Raw genomic sequence first — 25,102 nt, 5'->3', positions numbered from 1 at the left:
GAAAGAGCAATTTTATTTTTAAATAAAGTCAAAAATCAACTTCACAAAATAACTTTATCAATGTAAACTATTTTTAAGTAGAAATAAGGACTGATCATATGTACATCAAATTGTACTCTCATTCACTGACATAAGCACAAACACTCCATACAAGTTAATACAAAGGCAAATACATAACCATATAGAAATGAATGTATAAACACAAATAACTGCAGACACGCCTTACTATTTCCTGAGGCCAAAATCTTCACATAAATTTACTAGCAAATATAGCAAAATATCAACATAAGTGAATATATATATATAGGCATAAATGCCAAAACCCAAAGTGACATATAGTATATAATATAGGTGCTTTCATGCATATGCATAAACATATAGTTCAGTCAGAAATAGCTCAGACAGAAACATACTGTGATCTACAAAACACCCAATAATATTGTAATCTTTCCACTACTAGCAAAAACGCAAAGGCTCACAATGAAATTGAGTTTAATAAAATGCTCATGCTCTTAAATAACGGAAACAGAAGAAGAAATCAGATTCTAAAGCCATCCTCAGTGCCACTGAGTTTCTTAAAAGTGTGAAGACAACTTTAAAGACTTAATAGCACACAGAGAAGTTGGTGACTCCTATCTAAAACAAAGATTATTTACTAAATGAAGTCACTGAAACTAAACAGGAAAACAATCTGTAAATTAAATTCTTTTTACTTTAAAGGCCCTGCTAGAGGCTTGTTGCTCTAATTCATGACTTGGGGATGCAAAACTAAAAAAGTTGTTGCTGGGTTCGGGTGCTGTGGGAGAACCCACAAAAAATGGTCTGAACTGAAAATCTCCATCTCCACCACCACGATTTTGAACTGGTGTACTGTCCAAAGGAAACTTGGATTTGTTCCCTAGAGGAAAAAAAAAGAGGGGGAAAAACTTAAGCATCTATTTACTTACAGATATTTAGGGCCAAAAGACAAAAGTCATTTAATAAATATTTTAATAGAACTCAACTCATACAAGATGGATAAAATATAAAACTAATGTTGGATCAAGAAAGGACCATCAATGGCCCCCAAACCATCTCCCTGACCACAGGATCTATTATACCTTCTTCTGTGATGCAGTTTCTAATTATAGCCATCACCTCATCACCAAAAGTAATTTGACACAATGAAATATGTTTTTGGCAGAGCTAGAATTTACAATATCACAATTTTATTCATTTGTTATAAAATCTAGTTCAAAGGAATAGAATATATGTGTGTATGTGTGTGTATATAAAATCTTTAGTCCCAGGTTCTTTAACAGTAATTTTTTTAAGATTGCCATAAATACTCCAGAAAATATATGACAACTTGAAAAACTGGCACATACTCATGACCTGAGATCAATTGGAATAGCCTTAAGAAAAATCAGACAATAGATCTGATTAAATAAAGCATTTAACAATTTCCACTGGATCCCTCCTGGGTTTCTACAAGTTTTAAAAGGAACACATAACTAAAGGAGAATGCTGACTATATCTGCTTCAAGCCAAAAATGGTAGTAAGAGGTAAAACTAAAAAGGTAATTGTATACAAAAGAGGAACAAAAAAGAATTGATGAATATGAAAGAAATCAAAATAAATGTGGATAGTGACAAGGAAAAAATAAGAACCTACAATGCCCATATACAATAATACTTGATTCACTGCATCTGCGAAGGCACCTAACAAGCAGAAAAGGGCTACTATCACTTTAGAATTTGCACTTCCAGAGGACACAAATCCTATCTGCATAATCTTTACATCATTGCCTAGAATTATTCCTAGCAACCTGGAACATAAAACATGTTTGATAAATAATTGATGAATGGATGACTAAACAAAAAAATCAACCCAACAACTCACAATAACTTAAGAACTGTGCAATCAGCACTACCCTGTGAAAGCAAGTGAAACATGGCCTTCTTGGTGGATCACAAATGGTTAAAAGTTTGGGCTCTGAAGAGAGCTCTGTGACCTTGACCAATTTATTTTAACTTTCTGTACTTCAGTATTTTTTATCTGTAAAGTAGGGATAATAATAATATCTACCCTATAAAGTTATTTAAATAACACGAATACGTATAGAATTATAACAATACCTAGCGAGCACTTGGTAAAGAATCAAATGGCAGCTAACACTATTATTATTACTACAACTAAATAGCTTTCATTTAGAGTAACAATTTACAACATTTTCTTTTGAAGAGATATACTCTCTCTTCAAACTGAAGCTATAACTTAAACATAAGCAAATACAATAGATAAAGCAATGATGTACAGAACAGACATGGATGAAGAATCCAGAGCCTTTGAAGTCTCCATTGACTACTTGGCACCATGCAGAACACAATGTGAAAAATCACTGATTTAAGGAATAGATGTTAGATAATTAATTACATGTTTTTCCTTACCTAATGGGAAGCCAAAAATACCAGATTGTGAAATCATGGATGGCTCAAGGGTACCTTCCTGGTTAGCAATAGTGATGTTTCGTAGCCTAAGGCTATCATAGAGGCCTTGGAGCTTTTGATACTGACGATTTCGCTCCATAAGTTTCTCAGAGATGTCACTGAACTTTTTCTTATATTCTTCTAGCACTTTCTTCATGGAGGTGACTTCCCCTTTCATAGAGGTCAATTCTACATCCTTGCTTTGTATTTGCTGAGTATATATCTTCTCGATCTGCTTCAGATGGCCCTCAGCCTTGCTGAATTTGTATTCTTGATAGAGACGCTCCTGATGTACCTGTCCCAAGAGAGGGGAAAAAAATGTTTTTAAGGTAATAAAAGTTTTGTATTGTAAAACTTTACACAAATACAAAAAGAAAAAAATGCTTATCCTGGAATATAATTAGTGTTTAGAACTAGGTTAAGAAGCAATCAGGATGTATAATAGGATGATTATTATAGAAAATAATACATTATGTCCCTAAATGCATAGAAAAAAATCTGGAGGAATACTCTGAAACCACTACCATCATACCAACAAAAGAAGTGGGTACTTGTCTAACCTTAGCAATTGACTTATAGTCCAAAAGTTTTTAAGAAACGCAATTCTATGTTTCAAGTATACCATACTGTATATCATACTGTGGAGAACAGATTATAAGGTATCCTCCAATTATTCCTGCCTCTTGGTACTTATTTCCTTCTACCACCTCCGAGAGTGGATGGGACCTGTGACTAAAACACAGAAAAAAAAATGACAAATGTCACTTCATGAGTACATTACGTAAGAATATAAGACGTGTCTTACTAGCATCCTCTTTCTCTTGCTGGCCTTGTGGAAGCATGCAGCCAGCTGGGAAGGCCAACAAGGCAAGTAACTGAGAGCAGCCTCTGGGCAATAGCCAGCAAAATATTGAGATCACAATGAATCCACTCATAGACGTTACACCCTTCACAAAATTAACTCAAAATGGGTCACAGGCCTGAATATAAAATATAGAACTATAAAATTCCTACGTGATAACATACAAGAAAATCTAAATGACCTTGGGTTTGGTGGTGACTTTTTATATACAACATCAAAAGCAGTATCTATGAAAGAACTGGTAAGCTGGACTTTATTAAGACTAAAATTTTCTGCTCTGTGAAAGATAATGTCAAGAAAATAAAAAGACAAGCCACAGACAAATAGAAAATACTTGCAAAAGACTTATCTGGTAAAGGACTGTTACCCAAAATGTACAAAGAATCCTTAAAACTCAACAATAAGAAAACAACCCAATTAAGATGCACAGATGGCAAATAAGAAAATGAAAGATACTACACATCGCATGTCATTAGGGAAATGCAAATTTAAGCATTAAGATACCACTACACACCTACCAAAGTGTCCAAAATCCAGAACAATGACAATAGCAAATGCTTGTAAGGATGTGGAGCCAAAAGAACTCTGTCATTGCTGGTAGGAATGCAAAATGTTATAGCCACTTTGGAAGAGTTTGGCAGTTTCTTGCAAAACTAAACCTACTCTTACCATACAATCCAGTAATCATGTCCCTTGGTATTTACCCAAAGGAGTAGAAAACTTTTGTCCTGTACATAGATGTTTACAGGAGCTTTATTCGTTAATTACCGAAACTTGGAAGTAACCATGATGTCCTTGAGTAAATGAATAAATAAACTGTGATGCGATGGAAAATTATTTAACACTAAAAAGAAATAAACTATCACACCTTAAAGGCCTATTACTAAGTGAAAGGAATCAGTCTGAAAAGGCTACGAACTGTATGATTCCGATTATAATACAGTGTGGAAAAGGCAAAACTATGGAGACAGTAAAAAGATCAGTGCTTGAGGGTAAGAAGGGATGAATAAGTGGTACACAGAGGATTTTTAGGGCAGTGAAACTACTCTGTGTGATACCATCATGGTAAGATACATGTCATTATACATTTGTCCAAACTCGCAGAATGTGTAACACAAAGAGAGAACCCTAACATAAACTATGATCTTTGGGTGATAGTGATATATGTCAATGTAGGCCAGGAAATGTTTGAACCTTCTCAATTTTGCTATGAACCTAAAACCACTTTAAAAATAAAGTCCATTAAAGACAAAAACAACAACTGAGTCCCTCAGTCTAATAGTCCACAAGGAAGCGACTCTTGCCAACAACCACATGAGCCTGGAAATAGATTCTTCCTGAGTCAAGGTTCACAGAGTGCAGCCCCTGTCAGCACTTTGATTACAGCCTTGTGAGACCCTGAGCAGAGTCCAAGCTTGAACTCATGATCCACAGAAACTGAGATAATAAATGCATGTTATTTTAAGCAACTAGGATGTTTTAAGCCACTAAGTTTGTTACATAGCCAAAAATATAGCCAAAGACAACTTACTACACATAGAAACCAATTTTGGCTTATATTTGGATTCACTATCCTTTTAGATATTGACAGAAAGTGAAATATAAATGCTCTCCTTTTTTTTAACCATTTTGAACTTGCCTATTCTATGTAGTTGGATGTAACTCCACCAAGTCTGGATTACCTATCCCTACTATATGGTCTCACAGCACTCTATACTTCCCTTATCATTGTGGACATTAAAAATGTATTGTAAATGTCTGCTGTTTTTTCTTAATGTTTAGCACCACTAAACTGTAGCATCCTTGAAGCTCACGCTTTCTTCATTATTGTATATCCAGCACCTAAGAAGGTACATGAAATATAAATGTTTCAAGGGACTCAAAAAATATGTTGAATGACTAAATAAAAATAAATAAATAAATAAATGAAGTAAAGAAAATTCATTTCTGGCTACCTTACTAACCCATTCACTGGTTTCCTCCATATCTGAAATAATGAAAACAATATCACATGTACATGTTCAACAAATACTAACCCCCAAATAGTAATCTACTTTAATATACAAGGTCTATTCATTCAGTCAACTATTTATTGAGACTTAAGACCAGTAACTATGATTGTAACTGAGGACCCTGTGACATACAGGAATCCAAACCTAACCCAAAGAACTCTCCCAACTAGAGGAGATGAACAAGTATGTAGGTAATTACAATACAGTATTAATAATACAATAAAAGTAACCATAAGATGATACAGGAGTATGTAAGGGAGACATCTTGCCCAAAATAATATAATGAAACTATTTACCTTACAGATGACAAATAAAACCCTTAAGAAGCATTATTATAAATACACATGGAAGACATAAGACCATAAATCAAGGATATGGTTCAAGTTCCCCATTTCTTTCTCCAAGGAAGGTTTTTCTAAGGAGGCACCAAAGGCAGATTTCATAAAAGGAAAGAATTACAGTTGTGAATTTGATGACAAAAATGATGACACACCATTTTAATAACCTAGAAAAAATATGATATAATGCAATCATTAAACTATGATTACATAGAGCCCTGGCTAGTGTGGCTCAGTGGATTAAGCGCCTGCCTCCAGACTGAAAGTTTGCCAGTTTGATTCCCAGGCAGGGCACATGCCTGGGTTGCAAGACAGGTCCCCAGTTTAGGGGCATGCGAGAGGCAACCAATCAATATTTCTCTTGCACATCAATGTTTCACTACCTCTCTTTCTCTCTCCTTTCCTCTCTCTCTAAAAATAAATAAATAAAGTCTTAAAAAAAAGAACAACATTGAAATGCCATGAATTTGATGTTAAGAATGTTCATCATGCCCTGACAGGTGCAGCTCAGTTGGTGGGGCATTGCTCCTTAAAGCAAAAGGTTGCAGGTTTAATTCCTAGTCAGGCCATGTGCCTGGGTTGTGGGTTCAGTCCCTGATTAGGGCACATATGATCAATGTTTCTCTCTCACACAGATGTTCCTCTCTCTCTCTCTCTCTCTCTCCCTCCCTTCCCATTCTTTTAAAAATAAATAAATAATCAATCTTTTTAAAAAATAAAAATGCTCATCACAGCATTTTTTAATAACTTGAAAATAAATTATGATATAATGCAACCATTAAAATTATGATTATAGAAAATTTACTTTAAAAACATTCAATACAATTTTCATAATATGCATAATATATAGTCGACTTCTGGCCACAAAAACAGCATGTGTGGTATTATCCTATTTTTGTAAAGACAAAAATATATATTTATATTTTAAATAAAGAAAAGTAATAATACACAAAATATCAACAATGGTTATCACTGAGTGATGGAATTATGGTTTTTTAATTTTCTTTTGCATTTTCAACAATAAGCATATTAATTTTGAAGAAAACAATTTATTAAAAAGAAAGTTTTCCAGTCATTCATAAAAAATAAATACAAAAACAAGTGAAAAAAAAACACTGGAAATTTCCACATCTGCCTCAAATCACACTCTCCAGAGTAACTAGCCTAAGCACCAACCTGGTATGTCCAGAAGGCCAGTGCTCGGGAGCTAATGTCCAACACAATCTCAGGTCGAAGACCAGCCAGCACCATGGCTTTATATTCCTCTGATGGACTGAGTTCCGTGCGGACAATATCTAGCTTTCCAGAAAGGGTACTGTTGCAGGCAGGGCAGATAGCTGGTGAACGACTAAACTCGCCACTGCCATGCTGATCACAGAAAATGTGAGAGCAGGCAGTGACCCATGCATAACCAGAGAGTTTGATGCGACATTTTCGATAATTACAAAGCAGCATGTCTTCACACAAAGACATAACAGATATTGAGGTCCTAGATTCCAAAATGAGTCCTAATAAGGGGTAAATGAAAACGTCAAATAAATCAAATTGCAGTAAAAATTAAATACATAAACAACCAAAAAAGTTCTAATTTTGTGATAATAATGTATACTTATGTTTTTGCATTATAATTAATATATTATTAATATATTGATTTTAGTCACTCAACCATATTAATAGTGTTCCTTTTTGCAAACCACTATAAAGGTCTTGTCTAAAATTTTAATGAAACAGTCAAAGACATAGGTGATTCCAAATCTTAGTAAAATCAAAAATAATATGTACATGGGGGAAAAAGGTTTAGGAAAGTTTACAAAGAACAAACTAATAAAAACTTAAATTAATGCTTTTTATCATTCTCAATATATAAACAAAAATCCAAATTTATTCTCCATTCATAGTTTGCTAGAATATTTTAGTATTATTTCTCACACTTGGAAGATATAAAAATCCAGGAACTGATTTCAGCCATTCTTCTGTACAAACTATTTTAAGGTTTTTCATATATGCCGATTTCTCAGATTCTTTACCTACAGAGTAGTAGCAACCTGATAGTAGTAAATAGGAACTAACCTAATTCATCCAAATAACTGACCATTATGGACCATCTGTATAAAAGCAGATTTTTAAAAATCATGAGACCAACAATTCACCTGTTAATATAAATACTATTCAACACTATGCTTCTATTTAAAGCATTTGTAAAACTAAATATACTCTTGATAAAGTTACTTTTCAATTATACGGTCTACTCTAATTGGAATTTTAATAATCCACACCAGGCAGCACACACACACCCCCCAATTAGACACCAAGGAAAAAAAAGGTTCAGTTCTCAAATGAAAAATTCTGTCAAGAGTATTGCCTGGGTCACAGGGGTGAACAAGGACGCTGTGACACCTTTACCCCAAATGTCCCCGCACTGTGAGTCTACAACACATATATGGCATCTGCAACCTTATTATGAAACTTATTTTACCTCCAGCAGGGTAATGGGCAAAGGGGAAGCAGAAGAGCTGAGAACAGTTTTGAAGCCGAGATCCTTATCAGGAAGTGCGAGAGGTGCAGCTCATTCCAAATTTCCCACGAGATGAAGGAAAGAACCAATTTAGTGGGCTGTGCAAATTTATGGAGAGCCAAATTTTTGAGGCTTAGATTTACAACATCACTCTGAAATCCTTGGCCAGTTTTCTGAGCTAGTCAGAGGAAATAATTCTAATTACCTACCTAACCTGAGGTGCCCAAAAAACGCGGGAAAACGCGGTGGCCTCCACAACTCCCACCGCAAGAAAGAACTCGTTGCGCCACTACGTAAGAGAGCGCATGCGCAGTCGCCCCGGAGCCTTCTGGGAGGTGGGCACTAGAGTTCCAGCCGCTCAGGATGCTGGGAGTTGCCTGCTGTGCCGCGGTGACTTGGGCTGCGCGTCTACTGGGCATGCCTGTTTCAGAAGCTGTGAGGGCTGGAATCCGACTGAGCCAGGTCTAGGTTTCCCAATTGGGAGACCCAAAGACACTATCATTGAGTGCCCTTTACTGCCCTCCATCTTAAGTGGAGGTAACATTTGATGTCAGTCTCCTGAAGGGCAGAGGCGGCCAGTTAAGAAGCTAACCGAGCTGCCTACGAGTACATGTAGGTGTTTGTCCTGGGAAAAAGTGTGGAGTAGCAACTGGGCAGCACAGGCTTTCTTAGTTTCAGAAAGAAAATTCCCCTAAATTGTGCCACACCTAAAATTGTTCAGCTATCACCTCCGTGTTAAGGTAGACTCCTGCCATTTTATTTTTTGTGCATCTTGAAATGGGCAGCTTTCCAGCTTGTATACAACCTCTATATAGATGTAAACAAAATAGAACATTCCTTGATTGAGAGTCTGCATTACAGCTTTTACACCCCTATATAGATATAAGCAAAATAAAACTTGCCTTGATTAAGAACATTCATTACAGTGCTTGAAATGAAGCAACAGGATCAGGTGCTAACAGCTGTTTTTGAGGTAACCTGCCTGGATCTGCTTGTGATTGTTTGAATGCTGTTACCTGTTACTTTTCCTGATCTGTACTAACTGCGTGATTTCGACTGAGGAGGGGTCCTCCGGAGATAAGCCTTAATGCTGTTTTTTGTAGTCCTCTTTCCGGATGATGTGAGTCCAGTATGAATTTGTAAGATGCAATCCAATGAATCGGCAACATGACGGATACCAAGCCCTGCAAACCGTTTACGGGTCATGAATCTGTAATACTAAACCTTTCTTCTTCAAACAAAAACCCATCCTAATTAAATAACTTTCTACTAGTTTTCTTTTTTTACACTTCCTAAAATGTCTGTCTTCTGAAAATTTAGGGAGGTAACTCAGTTTAGATAGTGGTACAAATTGGATTTAAAAATTTGATGTTCATATGTAAAACATGTAATCCTTAACATCTATTTTGGTTATCTGAGCCTTTTGTGCATTTTCTGGATTTGACTACATTGGTGTAGTCAAATGTACAAATATTAAAATACAAAAGGATACAATGTCATTTAAAGTCATAAAACACAAAGCATCCAAATTTCACCAGCAAAAGCACCTAACTTTGTGATCCTGGCCCAGTTACCTTTGTTTTCAATATCCCCTCCTAGTTCATTAAGATTATTCCACTGATTCCCAAAACCTAGTATCCTCCATACCATTTTCTGTTTCCTCTTTTCCAGCCCATTTGGCCAGAAGCCTGTAGGAGTTTCTCCAGTGCTCTCTCTCCATATATATATGGATATATATGTGTATGTATCCATATATATATGTATATATGTGTGTGTGTGTATAGATACAGATATACACACACACATACATCTATATAAAGGGGCCCTATAGTCTTATAACAGTAGTCTGTAACACCAGGAACTAACCTACTTCTTGTTGGCATGTGTCCTATTCCCTCATAGCATAGATAAACCCTTCCCTACCTTGTTTCTAGAGTGCTCCTAGAGATAAGACCACTGAAATAGTCAAAGCTGAGATACAGAGAGACCCATTCACCAAAGTTTTTAATTTTTTTCATGTGTTTATTGATTTCAGAGAGGAAAAGAGAAACACCAATGCAAGAGAGAAACAGATTGGTTGCCTCCCACACATGCCCTGACTGGTAATTGAACCCGCAAGCTAGGTGTGTGCCCTGACCGGGAATCAAACCCCCCAGACTTTTAGTGTACAGGACAACGCTCCAACCAACTGAGCCACATTAACAAGGACTCATCAAAGTTTTTAAAATATCGACTATTAAATATCAAGCATATCAAAAATGTACGCATGACCATCACTCAGCTTTAATAAACCCAAACCTTTCTCACTTTTGATACATTTTAACGAACACATTACAGATACAATTGAAGGCTTCCCTGTGTATTCCTTAACCACATTTTCTCCAACTACTCAAGAAGTAAAACAAGCCAGATTTGGGTGCTTACCATTCTCATACATGCTTTTACACTGTATGTGTATATGTGTATGCATGTATATGTACATGTATGTATATGTGTACATGTCGATCTTTGTTTTCATGTTCTAAAACAACTAAATTTATCACATAGTACATATTACTTGGCTATTTTAACTTATCATTGTTTTTGAGATGCAGTCAAGTTAATACACATATTCTGTATTCATTCTAACAACCAAATACTAGAAATATACAATTTATTCATTTTCTAATGGACACTGGTTCCCAGTTTTTACAGTTAAAACAATACTAACATGAATTTTCTAGGCATGTCTTCTTGAGCACACATGCCAAGCATTCTTGTAGAAAGTAATACCCAGAGACTGGGTTAGTGTATAAGCATCTTCAAGTAGACTAGTTGTTGCCAAACCATGCTCCAAAGTGTAACTTAAATTTTACTGCCACCAGTGAAAATGAAAGCCCCTTGCTCCAGACCCATCAGCACATGGGTCAGGTTTTCTGTTTTAATTTTTGTTGGAATCCACCCTGCCTGGTCTCAGGAAGCTGTAGCCCCCTGTAACTTAGGCTGAGTGTGAGACCTCCGAACCAGGAGCTACTAAGGAGGCAAAACTTATTTCCCTGGCCTGAACGCTGCAGGTTCTGTGCCTGGCCTCCTATGCTTGATCAATTAGCCAATGACTGGTAAGATTTCCCACGGGGGGGAATTGCCTAAGACACACATGATCACAAGGAGGCCTCAGGGAAGAGACTTGGGGCTGTGGAAATGAAGGGGTGATGGACATCAACCCCTGCCCCCTCGGCTTTGTCAAAGCCTGAGTCCTTGTTCTTAGATGTGAGAAATCCAAGTCTCCTGGCTGCCTTTGTCTTCTGTTGACTCAAATCTGCGGAAATAACAGGGGTAGTGCAGCCCAGACCCGAGTCGGTGGACCCCTGGGGTAATCAGGCCTGGGACATAGAATATGCAATATCCTGTAAGATCTGCTTGCTGGAGGATGTTATTAAATTAGAATATGAAGGCACAGACAGGAAACCAAAACTAGCCTTTTGGGTCCTGTAGTCTTTTCAAATGATAAAACTCCAAACTTTGCCCAGAATCCCAGCAGGAGTTCTGTCAGTACCTTGGAAAGTTACCTATTCCTTTTGATCTTTTCTGCCAGACTGTAATCCACAAACTGAGTGTATTCTTAATAAAAAGCCTTCTCAGGTGGGGGCTTGGTGTGCTCTCCACTAGAGAGAGTGGCCGTTTCATCCCTATTTCCCCACAGGACCCGGTTGTCTCCGTGTATGTTTTTCTCGTGTTTCACCAAGCCATCTGCAGCATTCCCCAGTTACTGCAGGCCAGTGGCTGTGTCAAATTTTTGCCCATCTGATGGCAGTGAAATGGTTATCTCAATGTCGTCTTAATTTGTAACTCTGATTAATAGTGAGATTAAGCATCTTTTCAGGTGAACTCAGGAGTCCTCATCTGTGACTTGCCCATTTACATCCTTTGATTATTTCCTTAATTTATATGGAATCTTTTGTCAGTTATGTGGCACACAAATTTATCACTTTCCTTTTTGTGCTTATGTCTATTCCAATGTCATATCCTTTGTTTTCCTATAGGTTTTAAGTTCTCCTTTTGTTCTTTAATTTTTCTTAACACAAGGAGTCTGGATAAACTGACAGCACAAGTTGTGCTTATATACCACTAATATCATCTAATTACAAGTTATAGTCACCTTTCAAAAATGATATATTTTTAAAATTTCTATTTATTGATTTTAGAGACAGGAATGAGGAGAAAGATGGATTTGTTGTGGTACTTATATTTATGCATTCATTGGTTGATTCTTGTATGTGCCCTGGCCACAGATCAAACCCACAACACTGGCACATTGGAACCAACTGAGCTACCCAGCCAGGGCCTCAAAATGATGTTTTTACCAGAAGCTTGATTTTAATCTTGTATAGATATTCTAAATACATATCGCTATATTATGAGATAATTTTCCTTCCCATTCTTTGAATCTTGGACTGTTAGCATCATCTACTTTAAAACTAATTTGATACTTTTAATGGAAGAATCTTAACCTAAAGAATAGGTTTCATATTCTAACAGAATTTATCAGAGTTGTAAACTATTTGTGTGCTTCCAGTATAAGCATGAGTATTAAATTTCATTCCAAAACACAGTGAGGTATACCAAACTTCCAAAATTTGAACGTGTACTTTATACACTTTGCATGTTAAATATACCTTCATGGATATAAGTGCAGTATATAAGGCAAAAATTTCCTGTACTTTATCTTAGCCAAAACAACTGAGAATATTTCAACACTAAATATAAACCAGAAATAATGACTTTTTAACCATACTTATGTGCAATTTAAACCAATGATAAATATCCATGCAGTAAGGCTATAAAATGTTCATAATAAAAGATTTTCTATTAAATATCACAAAGCTTTTATATATCTATTCCTCACATACATAGGGTGTTTTCACAGCCATTCTTTGTTACCTCTTAAAGGATCAAACATCATAACCAGACATTACGAGTTTTAAGTAGACTCACTAATACCCTGATAGTTTAATTTACCTATCTATACATTTTACATAAGAGTCAAAACTTACATCCCAGTTATTCTATGTAAATGTCTTGCTGAAATCTCATTAAAATGGTTGCCATTTTCCAGGGATTAAAAAAAATAATAAAATCAGTGGAGATTTTGATTGATTTCAAATATTTTTTGAGCATTTATTCTAGGCCAGGTGATAAGGATAAGGAAGTTATCCTGCTTTCATGGAGTTTACAGTCTAGCAAAGAATCTAAGGATGATAAATGAAAATATTTTACTTTTTCCTTTGTTTGCAGCCTTTTATATTTTTTGCAAGTTGATTCTGTAAATGATTCTGATGAGAAGTCAGCTACCCTCTTAATTTGAAGAATCATCTTCATCTTCATACTGCAAAAAAAGAATATTTTTAATATCGCCCTGAATATGTGAATAATCACTCAGTAGAAAACTGAGTAAACCATTCAAAATTTATACATGAGTGACTTCAGTAATTCACTAGAGCTCTTTCTTACATAGCCCTAGATCAGTGCTATTCAAATATTATTGTAATCAAAGTTTTCTCTATAAACTATATCTTCACGTCACCCTGGCTGGTGTGGCACAGTGGATTAGGTACTGGCCTGCAAACCAAGAAGCTCGCCAGTTCAGTTCTCAGTCAGGGCACATGCCTAAGTTGTGGGCCTTGTCCCCAGCTGGGGGCGTGCAAGAGGCAACCCATTGTTTCTCTCGCACATCAATGTTTCTTTTTCCCGTTCCTTCCCCTCTCTCTAAAGATAAATACTGGTAAGTAAATCTTTTAGAAAACCTATATCCTCATGTTTTAAAATTAATTTAGTTTTTTTTAATCACAAGTAAATTTTCTTAATCCAGCATTACCACCTGCTTTGTAACTGTTTGACTCCGCAAAAATCAGAAGGCACTAATGGACAGCCAACCCGTCCCATGGTGCTCTGAGTGAAGACAAGTCAGCTTAGATATATGATGGACTAAAATCCCACTACCTAAGGCTCCAAGCAGTGAGAGGAACAGCCATCAAAGCTTACCTCCAACCATTTTAACAAACATTTTAATAAATGGTCTAAGAAATAGTTTTTCAAAATATCACATGACTCTTACAGGAACCACTTGTTCACATCTAAATTTTTAAAGAGTCAGTCAAGAATGAAAAGAGCCATTAAATATCAACTGATCCAGCTAGATAAACAAAATGAAGAATTAGATGATAAACTAGTGGCAAAAATGATTAACTAAAGAAAATGTTATCTGACCAATTATATAGAGATACACACTATAATCCTTACTACCATATTTGCTTAAATCTAGAATTAAATTAGGCTTTAAGGTAAAAGATAATGAGGAAGAGGCCAATTGGAAGATGCACATAAGCAATAAACAGTCTCCAACATTATGCAGATATAAGAAATTGCCAGGTAGTATAAAATCTAAGATAAATATACACCTGAACACTGATAAAATAGCAAGCATCTTCTGAGCGTTTACCATATGTTTAACAACATTCTAAGCCCCTCACATTTATTATCTAATTTAATCTTCAAATTTAAGAACTATTCCTTCAAGTCAGATGCTAGTATTTTCTTCTTTTATGATATAAAGATAGAAAACTGTACTTGAACAACAATTAAAATAAAATTTAAAAAAAGATATAAAGACACTAAGACACCGAGGTGTTAAGAAACTTGCCAAGGTTACATAGCTGGTTAAGTCATGGAGGACAGATTTGAACCCAGTTTGACTCCAGAACCCATATATAACTACTATACTATGCTACCTCTCAACATCTTTATGTAATTCACTTTTACAAAAATTAAATTTGTAGCACCTTAGCAGAACTAGCCATGTCACAAAGCTGAATTTTCAAAAATTCATATGTGTGTCAACATATCTCAATCTTAACATAAGCCTTACCATAAAAGAAAAATGCAGATGGCATGTTGTATATCCAGGACTTACAGCACCCAAGAGTTTCAAGGCTGGGAAAGAAGTTTCTAGAAAAAAAACTGATATCCAGTTCTGGCCTCCTGAAATTTCATTTCTGTAAAAGACATAGCCAAAAGCTAAAAAAGTATTGCAAGTGCTGATGTTACTTGGCATTATTTGTATTTCCTATATTTCACCCTCATATACACCTCCATTCTCTGCTGAAACATGCAGGCACGGGCTAAAAAAAAAACACAACAAAATAAGCCTGTCCCATATAGGCTGCTTAAAATAACTTTTGAAATCATATAACAATGAATACAATAAAGCTAGCAAATACAGGTTAACAAGGTCACCTACAGGACCCAATTGTAGAGACTATCCCCAGTATTTTGAGTGTACCCTTTCAGATGATTTCTCAAGTAAATAAGTATACACAAAAGTTTAAGCAGAAAAAAGAGTATATGTTTTGTTCTGTAACTTGCTTTTAACTTAATATATTATTAATACTCTTCCATTTCAAGCAATGTAAAACTGTATCATAACTTTTAAGTGACAGGATAATGTTGCATTATATGGTCTTGTCAAATTGATTTAACCAACTCAGGGATTCTTTTAATCTTAGACTAGTGAAATAGTGATTAGTTAAAAACTACCTAGTAGTTGATAGAATTATATCAGTTAACAGTGCTTTTTCTGTACTGTTTAAATTTTTTAAAGGTTTTATTTATTTATTTTTAGAGAGAGGAAGAGAGGGGAAAAGAGAGAGAGAAAAAAAAGGTTATTTCTTGCACGTCCCCAAATGCGGACCTGGCCTGCAACCCAGGCATGTGCCCTGACTAGGAATCGAACCAGCAAATTTTTGGTTCACAGGCCAATACTCAGTCCACTAAACCACACCAGCCAAGGCTGTACCTGTTTGAATTTTTTGATGAAAGACTCTTGACCTTAATTCTGTCTATCTCAAAAAGATATTTTGGTCAAAAGATCAAAGTACAACAAAGTATTACAGCATCAAATTTATAAAGACTTAGGAATTACTTAGGACCATAGGATATATCCCAGTAAGCATTCCAAGAAACAGAACACAGTTCAAGTGTTTTCCCTAGTTTTAGTCTGCTCAGAGCATGTGTTTAATCAGGATGATCAGCTGAAACACGGACTTAACATGCATTTCATCATGGCAAACTGTAAATGACTGGTAAAGGGCAAATCAACACCACTCCTTGTCCCTAATCCAGGACAACCCTGTTAAGGTTAGAACTAAGGCTTTTTCAACTACCAAATTTCAGCCACTAAGAACACTGAGCCCTAGAACTTGCTGGGTGATTAGAAATTCAAATGAGGTAAAAATGAAGATTTTTCTTTCACACTTACTTCTGGTGTCAGATGAATCCATCTTCTAGTGTATCTAGGAACAGAGTTGAACTATAGGATCTATCAACTACCCAGCCTCATCTGTGCAAAATAAAAAAAATTAAAAATACATAAATGTTATGATCACATGACTTGAATGCACACCAGCCTACTCCCCATATAGCCTCAAGGAAAATTGTTAATTCTTTATTTGAATTTCCATTCAGTACTGTAAATGGACCCATCTATTTGCAAAATGTCATCAAATGCCCAAAGTCAGTATTAGATTAGGCCAGAACTTCTACACAAGCTCAGCTTTTTCTATAAATTTAAAAGTTTGGGAAAAACTGTACAATAAGTCCAACCAACTTCTGAAGGGTTGTAACAGTCAACAATCTCACGAGAACAGGTATGCAAAGGGAAGGGGTCATTTGCTGACTGCAGGGCTAAGCAGCCATGGGAACAAACACAGGAAGATGAGGCATCAGTAGCATGGATTACTGCCAGCCTGTGAACTCTACAGGTACGTGACTGCAGAACACAATTAACCAGTCATCAAATTCACAAAAATCCTTTAAAAAGTGTGTGTGTGGAGGGGGGTGGAGGGGAGAAGCTAAGATTCAGACAAATGAGAAAATAATCCAAAATAATCAGTTTTTTCAAAGCATGTTTCAATTTCATTTCAGCCAAAAATTGATTATATTTGACCTTTATTACTGAACTTACCCTCACAATAAACTAAAGAAAACCTTCCCTTGACATAGCAAAACTGAATTCACATCACTTGCAGCCCAAGTTAACCACAAGATGGCAATATAAGAAATTTTAATTTTCTCTTCCAGAGCTTGAGTGTTATCTGAACTTGAAAGTGAAACAGACTGGGCACAAAATTCATCATAGCAGGCCACCTTCAGACTGTTCCCTACTCTTCACTCAATTACTAACTAGAATTTTTTTCTCTTATACTTAATGATCATTTAACTTATTAACTGGGATTTCCAGCAAGATGGAGGCGTAGGTGGATGCACCGTACCTTCGTGAACAACCAAGATTAGAACAACAACAACAATTTAGAGGCAGAATAACACCCAGAAAGTGACAGAGAATTTATCTGAATGGAAGTCGGACAGCCAAGAAATTGAAGTAGACCCTTTCATCCAGACCGGTAGGAGGGACGGAGAGGAGCCGCTGGGCACGGGTCGCAGCACGGGTCGCGGCGTGGAGAACAGAGAGCAGTGGGCGCATAAGGCAACCAGGAGTGTGTAAAGCATCTGGGGCGCACAAGATCGCAGCAGGTGGACCCTGAGTTCACAAGCGGTGGCTGGCAGACCCAGTGAGACTGCGATTGTGGACCAGGGCAAGTGCGCAACCCAGGATCCCAGAGAAGGGACTGAGGTCCCAGGACAACTGAGCTACCACCATTGTTCCCTCCTGCCCCCGCCCCCGCCCCCACATACAACGTCAAAATCTAGCGACTGGGGTGCCCAACCCTGGTGAACACTTAAGGCTCTGCCCCTCACTGTAACAGGAGCAACCAGACCAAAAAAAAAAAAAAAAAAGAGAGAGAGAGAGAGAGAGAGAGAGAGAGACATGTCTCAAACAGAACAGATCAATGCCCCAGGACTTATCCTTTTGAGCGACCAAGAGATAGCCAATCTATCAGATGCACAGTTCAAAACACTGGTGATCAGGAAGCTCACAGAATTGGTTGATTTGGGGCACAAATTAGATGAAAAAATGCAGGTTACCATGAAAGAGATGAAGGAAGATGCATAGAGAACCAATAGTGATGGGAAGGAAACTGGGACTCAAGTCAGTGGAGTGGACCAGAAGGAAGAAAAAAACAACCAAACAGTAAAGAATGGAGAAATAAGAATTCAAAACAATGAGGAGAAGCTTAGGAACCTCCAAGACATCTTTAAACATTCCAACATCCGAATTATAGGGGTACCAGAAGGGGAAGAGGAAAAGCAACAGATTGAACACATATTTGAACAAATAATAAAGGAGAACTTCCCCAGTCTGGCAAAGGAAGTGGACTTCCAGGAAATCCGGGAAGCTCAGAGAGTCCCAAAGAAGTTGGACCCAAGAAGAAACACACCAAGGTACATCATAATTACATTAGCCAAGGTAAAAATGAAGGAGAGAATCCTAGAAGCAGCAAGAGATAAGGGGACAGTAACCTACAAAGGAGTTCCCATCAGTCTGTCAGCTGATTTCTCAAAAGAGACCTTGCAGGCAAGAAGGGGCTGGAAACAAGTATTCCAAGCCATGAAAGACAAGGACCTAAATCCCAGATTACTCTATCCAGCAAAGCTTTCATTTAGAATGGAAGGGCAGATAAAGTGCTTCTCAGATAAGGTCAAGTTAAAGGAGTTCATCATCACCCTTATTTTATGAAATGTTAAAGGGACTTATCTAAGAAAAGAAGATACAGAGAAAACATGTATAGTAAAAGGACAGCAAACTCACAATTATTAACAACCACACCCAAAGCAAAACCAAGAGAAACTAAGCAAACAACCAGAACAGGAACAGAACCACAGAAATGGAGATCACATGGAGGGTTATCAACAGGGGAGTGGGAGGAGGAGAGAGGGGGAAAAGGTACAGAGAATAAGTAGCATAGATTGTAGGTTGAAAATAGATAGGAGGAGGGTAAGAATAGTATGGGAAATGTAGAAGCCAAAGAACTTACACGTATGACACATGGACATGACTAAAGGGGGGATATGGGTGGGAGAGGGTGTACAGGGTGGAGGGGAGTGAAGGGGGGGAAATGAGACAACTGTAATAGCATAATCAATAAAATATATTTTAAAAACTTATTAACTAAAATTACTGCAATTATATTTTTATCATGTCCCTTTTCACTCAACATGTGAAAATCAACATGTCCATGTGGATGGACATGAAAAACTTCAGAACCTCACCTTGACTGGTATGGTTCAGTGGGTTGGGCATTGTCCTATCAATTAAGGTCAAGGCATAGGCCTGGGCTGCGGGCCAGGTCCCCGATGGACAGGCAACCAATCGATGTTTCCTCTCTTTCTCCCTCCCTTCCATTCTCTTTATAAATAAATAAATAAAATATTTTAAAATATAAATTAAAAGGTAAATAAATAAAACTTCATAACCTCAAATGTAATCTAGCTGGAAAAAATAGGACTCATGAAAATTAATGTCCATGGTAAGTACCAAATAAGTGGTGGAGAGACCAAGTGCTGTCAGGAAAGAATCATTGGGCAAGGAAGACTACATGAAGAGAAATGTAGATCTTAAAAATGAGCCTTAAAATTGCACTTATAATACTGTATTATATATTTGAAAGTTGCTGAGAATAGATTTTAAAAGTTCTCATCACAAGAAAAAAAAATGTATTAACTAGGTGTAGTGATGGATCTGAACCAGATTTATTGAGATTATCATTTTGCAATATATACAAATATCAGATCATGTTGTACACCTGAAACTAATATTATATCACTTACTTCTCAATTTTTTAAAATTGCACTGTCCAGTGGGTTATGCCACACACAGCCATGTAAATTAAAATTCAGTTAAAAATAAAATTCTTGCCCTGGCTGGTGTGACTCAGTGGATTGAGTGCCAGCCTGTGAACCAGAGGATTGCCAGTTCGATTCCCAGTCAGTGCACATGCCTGGGTTGCAGGCCAGGTCCCCAGTAGGGGGCACACAAGAGGCAACTACACATTCATGTTTCTCTCCCTCTTTCTCCCCTCCTTCTCTTCTCTCTAAAAATAAATAAAATCTTGTTTTTTTAAGTTTATAAAAATTCTTCAGTCACAGCCATTTTTTAATTGTTTAATATCTGCATTTGGCTAATGGCTACCATATTGGACATTATAAATACAGAACATTTCCATCACAAAAAGTTCTGTGAGACAGTGGTGCCTTAAATGGTAGATATAACTAAAATAAGCTGATAAAACTATAGAAATTGTTTTACTCAAACTTCACAATGACCTTTTCTTATGAAGTTTACACAAACTTCACAAGAAAATTTGAGGCTCAGAGAAGTTAAATAAATTTTCTAATGTCACCAAGATATTAAAGCTAGGATTTAAATCCAGTTCTGTCAAGACTCCCTATTTTCACTTCAACATGACATGAGAAGCAGAGCTACAGAACATGGTTTGCTTTGGAATGCAATAACATACTATAGGTTGGAAAGAAAGTGAGGTGTTGCAAGTACCTCAGAATGCTTTATGTAAAATATTTCAGATCATCAGCATTTGAGATTAACTAAGGGAGTGTAGACAGGAAGCAAGACATGAAGTCAGAGGTTTCTATAGTTTTAATATCTACCTCAAAACTCCATGATCCAAATACATCTTACTGAAGAATAATTATAGGTTTAAAGGTGCAACTTCTCTATTTGTCTCATCTCACAAACAAAACCCAGATTGCAAAGGGGTCTTAGCACATAATGCAAAGCCTAGCACATAAATCCTCATGCCCTTCCCAAATTGTGATGCTCCATGCAGGACTTTAGTCATGCTTCAGCAAGTGTCATTCTACCACATAAGGCCACTTCATGATTACTGAGTATTAGTATAAAGTACCACATTTTGCCATGTGAAACGTGCACGTTTTTGCCCAAATTTTCAAGAGAAAAATAAGGATGCGCATTATACATGGGTAGTACTAATTCCATACCTATGTGAATGTTAATTATTTTATTTATACTTATGTGTTAAAAGTGTAATTCTAGAAAGCAATAATGGTATCCATATGCAAAATACTACCCTAGAACACAATAATTGGCTTTGTTTCTAAATATAAATAAATAAATAAATAAATAAATGGATTAAAAATTAAAACAAAAGGTTTTTTTCCCTGAAAGTTTAGGCCAAAAAACATGGGTACACTTATACACCACAAAATATGGTAAATATTTTGTAAATACCCCATAAATAATCAGTGACACACTCATTTTGTTTTCTGTGGGAAGTGGTTCAAAGTACTGGTGCTTATGGCCAAAGGGTTCATTTTATGTGAACAGATGATTCATAAAAGCCTGATACAAACTAAAAACTGTTAACACTAAATCAACTGATGCTTCTGTTTTATTATATTACCACTCAATTTTACTCAGTGCCTACTGTGTACCTAGCAATTTGGGTTAGTACAGTAACTCAAAGACTCTCCTATCTCTTTTAGATAGATAAGACACATATTCCTGTGACAGAGAACACTTTAAGGCATGAAATCTTGGCCAGAATTGAAGCACTTGCCTTTATGGTCCAATCAGCCTGTAACTATTCCTACTGAGAATGTCCAAATCCAAGCCCAATTGATTTTTTAGGGGTCTGTAGCAGATGTTATACAGAGGCTTTCACAGTGCCGCTTCTGGGCTAGCACACAGAGTGCTGAAGACCCCAGTCTTTCTTCTCTGGTGGATTCCATCTTTAACCTGAAGCAAAGGAAAATACAAAACTTTGTAGAAAAAATATATGCTAAATTGGTTGCTTGGCATAGTTCTCTTTTAGAGATAGGGCACTCTCTTCTATAGGGCACTACTATCAAACAAACTCTGAAGTTTGGTTCCCCAGCTACTGTCTGCTATTTTAGCCAAGAACAGTGATTGCTTTAACCTTTCAGTGCAGGACAAATTTACTCAGAACATATCTGAAATAAAAGTTGAGATCAGAAACATGACTAACCTGTGTAGTTCACCCCAAGAGACCACCATTTTAACCAGTCACATTGCTGGAGTAGCAAATGAAATGCTTTGGGTCAAAACAACAGGAATTAATTTAACTTGAAACCAGGATGCAAGAGGAAGTAAAGCCTTCTATTCTGTTAACTTGATATTTTATCTACTTCAAACTTTGCCTATCTTAGAATATATAAAGCACTTTTCATATATTACCTCATTTTGCAAGGACTATGTCCTCTCCATTTTACAAATAATGTAAGCAATGTTAGAGACTTAATAGCAGGTAACTTAGCTCAGTGGTTAAGATAATGGATTTAAGTTGGACAGAACTGGATTTAAATCTTGGGTCCCCTATATATTTGCTGTGACTTGGGACAAGTTATACAACTTCTCTAAGCTTCAGATACCCTTACTACCAAATGAGGAGGTACCACCTACCTATAATAATTGTTGTGAAGATAAAATGAGGTAAAATATAAAATACTTTAATATGTTTCTATTAAGTGTTCAAGCTCAACCACCTAATGAGTAGAAATGCAAATATTCTGCCTAAAAATTTCACATTTTTCATAACAATCTTGAAGCCAGGAAAGTCACTCATACACTCATAAGGTTTCTTCCAAATCCAAGATTTGGCATCTTTTAAAAAAAAAGAACTTACTTCCTCCTTTCCCTCATTCCCTACTTAATAGTGAAGACACCAATGTATCGTGTGGAAAGTTATTCAACAACAAAATCATTCTTCCACCAGAAAGAAACTAATTTTTCTCCCAATTGGCAAGCTTCCTAACTAAAAACTAGATGTTTCACAAGACATGATCTTAGCCTTCTAAGACTTTAAAAATAACTTTGAAGGAATTCCCAAAAGCTTCCATTTTTTTAATTTTGCATGTTTATATCCCAAAAAACATTTTTTTTTTCTAACAATGTTAAGATATGAGTTTACTCACTTAGCACCCTAATTTCAGGAAGGTATCAGCACACATTTTGCTAAGTAAGCACTGAAAGCGTGCTCCTTCTGCCCTTGTGAATACAAAGACCACATGGTTTCTCTGGTTAATGTTATGGTTCCTTCTCAGCATTAGATGATCCCTTAAACTAAAGTGGGCAAAGAGGTACTCACATAAAAGCCATCAGCACAGTGTTACTTTTAATGGAAAATTCTTTAGTGCTCAATCAAGATATTTATGATGTTGGTTTGTTTCTAGTCATCACTGTGTATACAAAGTAAATATAAGTAACAGGAAGCACTATACACTGAGAGTCCTTACAAATAAGTATTTAGCATCCAGCACAAATAATGCCCCCTTTTTATTACAAAATCATAAGCACATGATTCTGTAAGATAATGATATCACACTCAAGAACACCATATGACATTTTAGGTAAAATGTTCAAATTAAAACTATAAATTATTACACCCATATTATTATCCTACCAGCCACACTGAAAGAGGCCTTACTTCTGCCAGACCCTGTATATCAAAACCTAACTGAAATGTTGTATGTGACAACTGACTTATGTATAAGACTATTCATTTTGGAGGAAATAACAAGACTGTAAACTTAAATGTCCAACAATAAAGATTAAACAAATTATGGTTATATATATACATTAGATGACTATGTAATCATTATAAAGAATGTAGTCGCTCTTTATTTACTCATTTGGAAATCTTAGGCAGAAAAAGTAAGGTACATGGAAGAGTATGTATGTAGAAGAGGAAAGTGTAAGTGCATATATTTGCTTATATCTGCATAAAATAGCTCAGGAAAGATACACAGGAAACTGCTAACACGTATTGGGGAGGGGAATCATCAGGCTTAGCAGACTTCACTTGAATATACTTTGATCTTTTTTGAATTTTGAACCACATGAATATATTGCCTATTCAAAAAGTCACATTAATTTAATAAAGCTTGAAAATGATAAAAATTATGGGAGGCCTATAACTAGCTATTACTACATTCTATATACTAGTTTATGTCTTTCTCATACCTTCTGCCTATAAGGGTAACAAATACAAACATTTTATTTAAACTAACATATATTAAAGAGAGAAATGGAAATCAAGTCAAATTACACTTAAGATCATTCAGCAAAACTATTTATGAGAAAAAAGACATACTAAATAAACGCATCACTTACTTTTAAAAGTTACCTAACATTTATTATATACCAACTAGTGCCTGGCCTTCATATATTTTGATCTTCAAAAGCTGAGCCTTGGAATAGTTCACTGACTCACCAAAGGTCACCGGAATGGTAAACTGAAGCACTAGAATTTGATTTAGCTCTGCACTAAGCTAAGGCCCCTGGCCTTTTTTAGTACATCTTAAGCTTTTTAGGGCATCCTCACATTAAAACTGGTAGCTCCTCTTAGGGCTCACTAAAATCATCTGACTTCAGTGTTTGCTGCTTAGTCTCTCTAAGAAAAGTAGAAGGCTCTGAGCAAAGACAACATCCCCTGCAGCTTCCACAAGCCCAGTAAGGAACTGGGCCCTGAAGACACAGAAAAATTAAAATGTATGGGTCTGAAGTCCTCCCAGGATCTATCCTTTCCCTCGGAGATATCATTCAAAACAGGGCTAGACTAATAACACTACTTTTTCCATCAAGTAAAATGAATCCAAGCAGTACCCAGGAACACATGCACTGTGTTCAAGGAGCCAGGTCTCGGGAAGGAAGGCAGACCCAGTATTGCAGGAGCCCACGTGGGATCAAGCCAGGCAGAACATTTCACTGCCTTCCTCGATGTTCAGCAGCCAAACTTAACTGCCTTATGACTAACGCACACACCCCAGTGCTGGCTTGAGATAAAGGCCTGCCACCAGGACACATGGCTCAAATGGAAGATAAATTCAAAACAGTTAAAAAGTAAGGGCACACTTACCACACCACCACTAACTGGAGAGAGAGAAAGCTGAGACACAGGAAGTGGCTTTAAGAAGT

General features: G+C 36.5%; 1 protein-coding gene and 2 non-coding genes across 7 annotated transcripts; all 3 read right to left on the bottom strand.

Annotated features, from left to right (window-relative positions):
* Positions 1-25,102, bottom strand: CCNB1IP1 (cyclin B1 interacting protein 1). 5 transcript variants are annotated; one of them, XM_045821982.1, is made up of 8 exons: positions 25,044-25,102; positions 16,490-16,570; positions 15,101-15,227; positions 13,453-13,561; positions 9,213-9,380; positions 6,858-7,189; positions 2,431-2,764; positions 1-898 (listed from the first exon to the last, which is right to left on the bottom strand). In XM_045821982.1, exons 6-8 carry the CDS (start codon positions 7,152-7,154, stop codon positions 699-701), a joined length of 831 nt encoding a protein of 276 aa, XP_045677938.1. In that variant the 5' UTR covers positions 7,155-7,189; positions 9,213-9,380; positions 13,453-13,561; positions 15,101-15,227; positions 16,490-16,570; positions 25,044-25,102; the 3' UTR covers positions 1-698. The 5 variants fall into 5 exon arrangements, with proteins under 5 accessions (XP_045677938.1, XP_045677939.1, XP_045677940.1 ...); XM_045821983.1 differs by lacking the exon at positions 9,213-9,380; XM_045821984.1 differs by lacking the exon at positions 13,453-13,561.
* Positions 14,063-14,209, bottom strand: LOC123809060. Its single transcript, XR_006783935.1, has one exon. It is a non-coding gene; the product is annotated as a small nucleolar RNA SNORA79 (small nucleolar RNA).
* LOC123809061 lies at positions 16,226-16,302 on the bottom strand. Its single transcript, XR_006783936.1, has one exon. It is a non-coding gene; the product is annotated as a small nucleolar RNA SNORD126 (small nucleolar RNA).

This window comes from Phyllostomus hastatus, unplaced genomic scaffold (genome assembly GCF_019186645.2).
Source record: "Phyllostomus hastatus isolate PE091 unplaced genomic scaffold, TTU_PhHast_1.1 phas_scaffold_501, whole genome shotgun sequence".
In the NCBI taxonomy this organism is placed as follows: domain Eukaryota; kingdom Metazoa; phylum Chordata; class Mammalia; order Chiroptera; family Phyllostomidae; genus Phyllostomus; species Phyllostomus hastatus.
The sequence above is the reverse complement of the archived record's forward strand: the minus strand, read 5'-3'. Positions and strand labels throughout refer to the sequence as shown.

Excerpts from the sequence above, each read along its gene's own strand:
- CCNB1IP1 (XM_045821982.1), bottom strand. The coding sequence starts at position 7,154 with ATGTCTTTGTGTGAAGACATGCTGCTTTGTAATTATCGAAAATGTCGC. Across the intron at positions 2,765-6,857 it reads TGGCCTTCTGGACATACCAG|GTACATCAGGAGCGTCTCTA; the intron begins GTTGGTGCTTAG and ends CTCTTGGGACAG. Across the intron at positions 899-2,430 it reads TATTTTTGGCTTCCCATTAG|GGAACAAATCCAAGTTTCCT; the intron begins GTAAGGAAAAAC and ends TTTTTCCTCTAG.